The sequence below is a fragment of the Aphidius gifuensis genome, linkage group LG1, assembly GCF_014905175.1.
Source record: "Aphidius gifuensis isolate YNYX2018 linkage group LG1, ASM1490517v1, whole genome shotgun sequence".
NCBI classification, from domain to species: domain Eukaryota; kingdom Metazoa; phylum Arthropoda; class Insecta; order Hymenoptera; family Braconidae; genus Aphidius; species Aphidius gifuensis.
Genome location: NC_057788.1, coordinates 21,880,222 through 21,891,001, shown reverse-complemented (window position 1 = coordinate 21,891,001; position 10,780 = coordinate 21,880,222). Strand labels below are relative to the sequence as shown.

At 26.4% G+C, this 10,780-nt stretch overlaps 1 protein-coding gene across 1 annotated transcript; it reads right to left on the bottom strand.

The window, feature by feature from the left end:
* Nucleotides 1–290: 290 nt before the first annotated feature.
* Nucleotides 291–10,780, bottom strand: LOC122852178 (V-type proton ATPase 116 kDa subunit a1). Its single transcript, XM_044151815.1, is given in 9 exon segments — nt 291–956; nt 1,059–1,230; nt 1,317–2,514; nt 2,610–2,822; nt 2,906–3,212; nt 6,275–6,333; nt 9,946–10,251; nt 10,357–10,499; nt 10,589–10,780. Coding segments are annotated over 8 exon segments (2,475 nt in total). The 5' UTR covers nt 10,474–10,499; nt 10,589–10,780; the 3' UTR covers nt 291–853.

Sequence of the window (10,780 nt, the reverse complement as noted above, 5' to 3'; positions counted from 1 at the left end):
AATGCAATAATAATTGAATATTAAAATAATACGTAGAAATACTTATCTATACATTTCTCCGCAATTTTTTCAGGTTTCTTTGCTCCGGAAATATTCAGGAAAGTTTCTCCAAGGTAAAACTATTCACTTTGAAAATATTGAATCAAGATAATTTGGAGAGTGCTTGGAGAAAACTGCTATTTCTCAGCATGGATCATTTCTGGAGAATCCTCGAAAAACTGTTAATAAAAATGCATTACATAATGTCGTTAAAAAACTATAAATCATAAATACAATGTCACAATATTACATTATTACAATTTTTATATTATAACTCTATGAAGACAAAGTTGATTCAAGAGTATAAACATAATGAAAATAACAGTTAAATACAAATTATATAGTTTTACATTTAATTTAATTTTTATTCATGATTCATAAATTTTGTATTATTAAGTTTTGAATCGTCAATAATGTCAATAGTGTCATAATAGTATATTTTACGGATATACATGTACACCGAGAGCAACAACAATAACAGATCTAAAACCATTTATGTAATCTTTTACAGGAGTACGGCTTTTACAAGAGAGTATATATATTATATATTAACACAAATACAAGTCGATACATAATAATATATTAGTGTTTTCAAAAATTGATTCTAAAAGCAAATGAATTTAGAAAAAAAAAACATTAATTATCAGAACTCGTTATTATCAGAATCACAAATAGTTAATTTTATTTTATATTTTTTTTTTACTCATTAACAATTGAGTAAGCTAACAACTAGAGAAGCAAAATTATTATTTATTTATTAATTTATTTAAGTTCCATTTAATATGATATATTTGTCATAAGTAGTTGTTGAAATTTATTCCTCAGGAGTTGTTTGAGCTGTTTCCAAAATTATTTCAAAGGAGAAAGGAGTAAAACTATACCCCGTACCAGAATAAAATTTACTTTGAAATTCAACCCTAAAATAAAAAATAGCATCAATATGAATAATTATAATAACAAATTTTTTTATAATAATAATACTAATAATAATAATAATAATAAATAATTTATTGATTTACCAGTGAAGACGTAAAGTATGAAGAAATGCTGAAAGTCCCTCCATAAGAACGAGAATACCAACTGTAAGAGTTGCCCAAAATCCAAATGTGAAAAAGAGCATTATTCCACCGGAGGATCCTTCACGACCAAAGCCTTGTCTCATCACCATGTTCCACAAAACTTCAGATAATTCTGAAATATAATTTTTAGAAAAATGTTAATATATATTTATTAAAATTTATATATTTTAATTAAGAGAAAAAAAAAACGAAACTTACGAGCATGAGCAAGAGATAAAGCCCAAAGACGTAAATATGAAGCAGTATGTGATACACTTCCAAGAACATATTCAATAGTATGAATTGCTTGATTAATAAATAAATCACTTAATTCTTCTTCTTCTTCTTCTTCTTTTGGTGCCAAAGGATTTTGAATAATTGTTCCAGCTCCTACTTCAGCATCTCCATTTTCAGTACCATGATTATTTAATTGCATATGTTTGCTTTTTCTTTCCTTGATAAGCATAACAGGTTTAGCAAAAAGCATCCATGGAATAGTCAAAAGAGCCAATACAAGTAATAATTTTTGAAGATAATATTGTCCAGGAAACATAAATTCACTACCACAAACTGCTGGATATGTTCCATCTTTACATAAAATCATATTGATAAATGTAATAAGAACAGATGGTGCACAATATGGTCCTGATTTTTCTGGATTACCAGGTCCATATTTAATCCATTTAATCAACATAAGTAATGTCATGTAGACAAATAAAAATGTTAAGAATATTACTTGAGGTATAAATTCACAAATAATATTGATTCGTTTTTTGAAGTAAAGATGATTCCATAGACCAACAAAAATACCAAATAACATATGAACAACTCCAAAAATAATGGATATTTTCATTTTATAAGAATTAAGAAATATAATTTTATTTTGTGATATTTGCCATACTGGATCCACACCAATTGCATATGGTGATTTATCATAAGCATAAACTGGATCTAGAGCCAAAAAATGTGATTCTGTAAGGTTCTTCAAAGGATAATTATTATGCCATTTTGAGCCAAATATATTCAATGACTTTGAGAATATGTCATTGTAAATAAGACCCGTGTACATTGAAAATAAACCCATTAAAAATATAATATAACGTCCTCCAAAGAAAATATTCCATATTTCATTATCAGATTTTTTTGCAGCAAGTGGTTTTTCTTTTAATACCATCCAAGCACCAAATATAAACATTAACAAACCATGTCCTGTGTCACCAAACATAACAGCAAATAAAAATGGAAATGTTATTATTGTGTATGGTGCTGGATTCATTTCACGATATGAAGCAACACCATAAGCATCAATCAATGTTTGAAAACCTTTTGTAAATTTATTTGTTCGATTGTACGTTGGAGGATCTTCAAAAGTTTCCATTCTATTTAATATTGGAGGTACTGAACTTCCACTTCGTTCCTAAAAAAACAAAAAATACAAAAAAAAAAAAACCATTTATTTTCAATGAATTTATTTTTTAAATTAATTTTCTAAAAAAATATATATTTTCTTACTGTTCCACGACGTAGAGCAAGTTGAATAGTTTCAATATCAAGTACTGGTACCCAGCATTCAGCAATTAGACACTTTTGTGTAACATCCAAATTAAAAAGATTTAATGTATGATAAATTGCTTTTATTTTGCGAACTTTAATAAACCAATTTTTAATATTTTTTGCTGCAGCAACTAAAACACGATGACGATGATCTTGAGTTTGTCCCAAAACCTAATAAATTATTAAATCATTAGTTTTATATTTTACAGTTTAATATTTAATAAATTTTTTTTAAAGTAATAAATAAAATTTACAGTATTTAAATCTTCAATACGAGTCATTACACCCATAGCCATTTCACGTCTATCAGCAGGTGCCTCAGGACATGGATATAAAGTTGCACGAAAACCTTCACATATTTTTTTAACACGTGTTTTTAATTGATCTCCTTGGAAAAATATTATGAAGACAGATTTAAATACATTATCACCCTGAAATTTAAAATAAATTTATGATACTTATGATGCCATTTAGCTTTGATAAACATTTCCTCTGCATGCTCGCCATAACATTCGCTCAAATGCTGGAATTCTCTCTCGTAGAATAACACCAGCAACGAAACTAATTTAAAATATAAAAATTAAATAAATAATCATTGAAATATATCATTTCAATTAAATTAACGCGAGTCTAATATTTATTATTAAATGGATCTAGCATTTACGTAACACATTTAACATGAAAATTGGCATAACAATAGAAAAAAAAATATTAAAAAAAATATATATATTACGTTCACTCATTGTACTTGATCCTACTTTGATTTGATTTTATAATTAATTTAAGTTAAAAATTTAATTAAAGAATTTTTTAAAAATCAATAATAAATCGAAAAATAAAAAACATAAATTATAAGTAAAAAAAAAACAAAACAAACAAACAAACACAAACTATAAGTAAAAAAATTATTTAGTAAAAATATATATTTGAATAATTACCAAGCGTAAAATTTATAATAAATTAACACAAAATTACGAGAAAGAAAATAAAAAAAAAAAAAGTCCATTGTAAAAGAGAAAAAACAGGAAAAAAAAATAAAAAATAAAGGAATACAATTATTAATAAATTGAGTTAAGAGCTGTGTAGGGTAATTGTTCCTTATATATACCAGCTTATACATATTTCAATAATATAGAGCGTCGTTTAGAACTACATTTTACAATGCGTAAGAATCTACTTGTTTACTTTTTTTTAAATATTATATTAAGAAATAAGAAATAATGGTGCATAACGTCGATGTGCTTGTACTAAATTTTTACAAAAAAATATATCAACAATCATAAACATAATAATGAAAAATAATTATTTATACACTTATTCAACGACAAGACATTAGAACCCAATAATTGTTATTAATTAAATTACTTAGTTTTGATAAAAAATTACTTTTATCATAACTTTGTAATAAATAAAAAAATAGATCTCGTTATAAATGTTATTTGAGTAAATTCATTGTACTTAAATTACAAATTTAATTTTTTCAAATAACATTTAAAACAAAAAACTATTATGTGTCTATTTAGAAATTCTACTGTCATAACATTAATTTACCATCCAGACACAGATGAAAATATTATTGAAGATAAAATCAAAATTCATATATTGATTCTTTATCAAATAAATCCAATGTTTTTTTTTTTCTTTTTCCCTTCATCTTGGTTCATTACTCTGACTTGTTTTCTTTTTATAATTTTTCATATAAACGCATACACACATTTTTTGTTTTATTTCGGATTATTGAAATGATTAATGAGAAAATTGATTTTTAGTTAATGGAAGAATTAATAATGGATAGTATATTGATAGGATTTATGATGCTATTTAAGTGAAGGAAGTGACTTTAGGTACATACCCCAACTGGACAGGACCAAGGGTAGACTGGCGAGCGATATTGTCATCACTAATCAACGCGCGTGTCATGGACTCGGTAGGATTCAAGCCTGCGTGCTCTTGCTGACGACACAACAGACAAGACACAATAACATTAACACTCTATATTCGGACACCACAATGCTCAAAAAATAAAAAATATGACATGTATTATTTGTAAAATAAAAAAAAAAAACAATAAATATGGATACAGGTAGTTCTACGTTAGTTTTAAGACTCCATAGTAATATATACTTATTTTTTTTACAATATACAATGTATTAAATAAATTTTCCAACAAATAATATTAGTATATTTTGATACAAGTGTGTATAATATATGTAGTCAGCTGCTTGTATAGTTATATATATTCAAATTATAAGGACCAAAAAAAATCCTTTCGTTTATTTTCTAATCAATTTTAATGAGAATTGAGTTGAACATTTATGAATCAAGAAATATTAGAATAAGGATATTGAAAAATCATCAAGACGTTTTTACATGAAAATGTGAGAAACAAAAATACTTGTTCCTTGACGAAATTCGAACCCGAAATTCACTTGTAACTTTCATTTCTACGCTTATCTCAATTGACACATTCGTAATTATTCTAGTTTTAATTGTCTTTTTGAAACTATGCAAGTTTTGACTTTATATTAGACACACATGTAGCAAAATATATATCATTGAAATCACAACAATCTTGCACAAATGACAGTGTGTAACTTGATTTTCACACCCTTAAAACTTTAGCGAAATAATTTATTTTCGCTTAAACAACTATGTAGCGATAAATTATCGCACTGAAAATAGTGAAAAAATAATTTAAAACATACAAGTATGTATATAATGTAAATCTATTGGAATTCATTAAATTCTTGTGAATTAAACAAAAAACAAAATGAAACTGACAATTTAAAAATTTATAATTTCACCAAAACTTACCCAAAATCAGAAAAAAAAACTAGTAAGTATCTAAGATTTAATGAAAATTATCAATGTTTCGTTTCATTTAATGTCTATTTCTATATAAATATATTTCAAGGTCATCAATGAACTAAGTGTACAGGGAAACTTTCTCTTAGGGATTCTTTTTTATTTTCACTATGTATAGTTTATCGGTTCTAACTTCTGGAACATTTCTTAATTATTATTTTTCGAACTGTAATTATTATATACGTACATATTTTATAAGTCATTACACGACATAACGATTCACGAAAAAATAATTTTAAGATATGAATTTTCAAATTGACAATCAAGCCATTTGAAGTTGGAAAAAAATTAAGAAAATAAAAACTTGACTCTGGTGTGAATCGAACCCAAGACTTTGATTTTTATGCTATGATAAAAAACTAACGTTCAAATTGATCTAAAATTGTACAAAAATTAAGTTATTATTAATAATTTTGACGTGAATCGTTTAGTCGGTGTCGATTTTATTTTAACCCGTTCGCGTAAAACGTATGGCGTGTAATGGTATTTGTGTGTTATTAACGGAATTATCATTTTACTTAAATGATTTAATTGTTGAAGCATTAATAATCAAGTTTAATAATTATTATTATTTTAACGTTATAAATAAAACTTAATTAACGTTTCATGTCTTTCAATGTTGTTCAAATTACTTCAATGTGAGCATAGGTAGGATAAAAAAAAACAGGAATACCGAGCAAAGGAAATCAATAACAATAGCTAATTAGAAAATACAAATAAATAAAAGCAAATTCTAAAAACGATTGATAACAGCTTGCCTGAGGGGACTCCGATATTGCGCTCCTACAACAGCTATGTCTTCTTCAGAATACATGTGCTGTAATCATTAAAATACTAATGATTTTTATGTGCATTTTAAAATATTGTATTTATGAAATATTTCATTCCGCTCAAAAAAAAAAAAATCAGCCAATTGAGCCTATGTAAAAAAAACTTTGATATGTATACAATTTTACCTTCATTGCACTTCGAAATTGTGACAAAATTTTTATATTATTTTTGCAACATTATTCAATTGATATATAATACCGAAAAATAAACACAAATATATAAGCCATTGACGCGACGATTGAGTTCACTATACTATTTCTACTTGAGTTTCACTACGACGAGACTATATAATTATGCAATTTTAGCATTGAGCGTTATTTTTTTTTTTAGCATAATTTATGTTCTAGAATTGAGGCAAGGCAATAGATGCTTTGCAAATGTAGCGCTGAAGCTAGTCAAAAAATAAGCCCGGTTCGTATCATCTGCTAAATTTGATCAGGACTTCAGTATTATTTTTTTTTCAGCTGATGTATTTATTGCAGATTCACTGAAAATGCAAATTCTAGAAAGCTAACGTAAATGACTTAAATATGATGCAGATTTTAAATTTAAAAAAAAATCGATATATTAGTATGCGGATTATGTAAGTTTAGTAAGCCAAAGATGGGAATCGAAACCGTGATCGTTGTTTTCCAGGCATATCGCCTTAACCATTTGGCTACAGGACGACTTATTTGTCTCATCATGATTTGCAATACTTCACCTTTCGTCACCCATCAATAACGTCATGAAAAAAAATGTAAATCCTTTCAAAAAAATGCGATATAAATGAAACAACTTGAAGTGCAACGGTAGGTTTTCATAATTGTGCGATGCATGATTGCACGATTGATTTAAAAATGTAAAATTCGATTGAGAAAAAAAAACAAAATATATATATGATGAACGCTTAAGCAATTGTGCTTAATTTTATATAATATAATATCGCAAAAATTAATAGTTATTTTCATATGTGTATGAAAAAATAATTCCAAGATCATCTCAGACTCACAGTCACATGCCAAAGTGAATGAAAAAATAATTATTGTTCATGCACCCGCATGCAAAAAACATCTTGTAGATGAACATGCAACTTACTTTAACAAAGTATAACAATAAACGATAACAACAACAGAAAAAAAACCACTACCACCACCATAATTTAACCAAAATATTAGTGCAAATTGTCAAATGATTAGTAAACTTTAAATAGTCTAGCACGAAGCTACTATATTTTCTATATAAATGCAACATTGTTACGATGAAAATTTTAAATGTATATATTTCAATATATAAGCCGGTAATGGAGCATATAAGCAAAGGATTTAATAGGTTATAAAAGCATAGAAAGAATTACTTTCTTTTTTTTTTTTTTTTTTGATTCTGTATAGGTAACTTAAAAAATTATACTTTGAAATATAATGTATACATAGTATACACATGCGTTACTCGGTCAGCTTAATCTAATTTCACTGAAGAGCACAGTAAATTTTTTTTAAACAATTAAATTTTCTGTGCTCTATTTAGTAAAAAAAAAAAAAACGCCACAATTAATTACCCGAGTTTAAGAGCCTGGCCGCCAGCGCGGAGGCCCTCTTCACCCAATAAAGTTACTTGCTCTTCCTCGCGATTTGGGTCTGCCATCTGCGACACGACACCTCCATGCTCAGTCTGACAACAAACACATGTCACTTCTCTATTTCCCTGTCTCTTTTTTTATAAATTTATTTATATTTTCATTATAAATATTGTGAAAAACGCATTATAAAATTCATATTGAGAGAATAACGTTTGACACAGCTTCAGTTTGAAATATTTATAGAATAGGTTTAATTGATAAAACTACATAAAAAAAAATCAATAACAGACAAGCAAAAATAGATAGAACATTTAAAAATATAAATGCATAAAATTAAATATATTCTTAGTATATTGAAAATAGCTTTCAGTGTCATGCAATGAATGCAAGTGTGCAAAGTAGATAATTTCCGCACGAAGATACTAATACGACTCACCAGCAGACAAACCGTGAATGAGTCGGAAATTGTTCGTATTAATTGAATACATATTTTTAAATAAAACGCTAAAGTCAATTTTTATTTAACACTATTGTGTAAACACTAGTAAAAATAGCTACTTGAATATTAAGTGTCCTCTAAATTGAAGATAAAAAATTTATAAATATGCAAGATGTGTGTTGTCAATTAGCAACTATCAACAATGATTCTTTTTTAAAAAAATTAAAGAGTCAAGCATTTCCAAGGCAATGACAATAAATAAAATAACTATGATGCAAGTTATAAGACAATGGTATCAATATGGTTGAGTTGGTGGAGATACCTTAAGGATTTATACAAGTCCCATTTCCATAACGTGAAAAATAAATGTAAGTTGCTATGCCCAATTTTTTTGTCACGTTACTGAATAAAATTTAAGTGTAGTTTATAGTGTGTGTGTGTACACGTAAAACTGTTATAGACGAGAATGAGAATGTATGACGACAGATCACGAGACTGGCACACCTTGAAGTTAACGAAAAATAAAAATCATATGACTGTAATATTATCCTGTATAGGAAATATAAAATTAATATTTATTATATCAATAACTATGCCATCAACATTGTCAAGCATTTATAAAGTTTTAAATAATATTATAACAAAAGACTAGAAAAGTTTTCCAAAACTACAGGATAGTAAAAAAAAAATTAGAAAATTTCTTTTTTAAGCTTCAAGATTAAACGAGTATTGTCAATTTTAAAGACCAACATCTGTGCAAATATTTTAAAGAAAAAGAGATAAGAAAAATGAAAATAAATACATGATTATTGAGAAAGAAAAAACATGCCTTCTGAGCATCTCAAAAATATTTAAACAAATCTACATTAAATAATTAAAAAAAATCTGTTATTATTTTCTGACTGAAGCTGATAAATCCATTTTACTTACATTTATAAGTCGATATGATAACGTAAAAATAATTTAAAAAAATATTTTAAGAGACAGGGAATAATCAAGTGACGTATGTTCGTTGCAATATTACAACTGATTTGTTAGCTGGCAAAAATAACGCATTAAGTACTCCTAAAATCACTTAATTGTTATATTTATATAGTTGTAAAAACACTCAGCATAAAACAAAAACAATTTGACGTTAATTCTATAAAGAAATATAATTTAACTTGGTATTTTTAAATTGAGTTACTCGTTAAAAGTATATTGAAATTTATCAAAATATATTGTTTTACTTCAAACATACTCTTTAAAAAAAAAAAATTTCTTTCGTCAATTGTACTGGTTATTATTGAAAGCAATTATTTTCATTTTCATAAAACTATTTTAAATTGATAAAAAAAAATTAATTCAAGAAGTAATTAAAGAATAAATCAGCTTCCATGAATATTCGATTATATTCTTTAATTTCAACTTACTGATAAAACACACACTTTTCAATATAACAAAAAAAAAAAAAAAAAAAAACTCAATTACAGCCAATTAATTACTGTTAAAGTAATAATTGAGCTATAACTATTATTATTGCTGTCATTATTTAAAGTAAAAATTCAACAACATTAGTATTAATTAAATTATTTAAAAAATAATTTTTTAAGTCATCTTACCTCGTCGAAGAAAACTTGGGTTTTTCTTAAAATATGTTTAAGCTCAGTTAGCTCTAAAAAATTTCGTTTAAGAGCTTCAGCATTTTGATTAACTTCACGTAATTCATTTTCAAGTTTCTCAAAAGTTGCTTCAAGATCAATCATTTCACGAGGTTGTGGTGCTTCAGGATTTTCTCCTGTATCAAGCATTGGAATTTCATCTTTTTTAATTTCTTTTTCCAAATAACGTAATTTACGTTCCATCTCATCACAACGACGTACTTCATTAACAAATTTACGTTGAAATGCATTAACATCAGGATTTAACTAAAAATACAAACAAATATGTCAACATATATTTTCTACACCCATTAAATTAAAGACACTACTTTTTCTTTTTATTCCTTAAAAAAAAAAAAAAATTAAACTCACATCTCTAAATTGTACAAGTCCAAGTTCTCCAAGTTCAGAAACACAAGCATAGGCTGCTTCACTTTGAAGAAATAATTGACACAAGGTCATCTCCTCACTGCGAAAAAGTGAGCCCATTTTTTTTTTTTGATGATTCACAAAACCTAGAAATTTGTAATGATTATATTATTTCCTGGTCCAAGTCCAAATTCCATAAATGGTAAAAAAATTATATAAATTTATTTGTTTTTACTTTGTTTATGAAAAACCTTGAACTATGTTTAGTTATTAAAAATATTTATTCCAACTTTACTCTTTTTTGTGCCACCTCAAAAAATTAAGATAAGGTGTAGCTAACTGTCGTTTATAGGATTGTCGTCATAATGTTAAAAAACACTACGACAAAGCCGAGAAAATCGATACAAGTCACGAGCTATCACGCGGT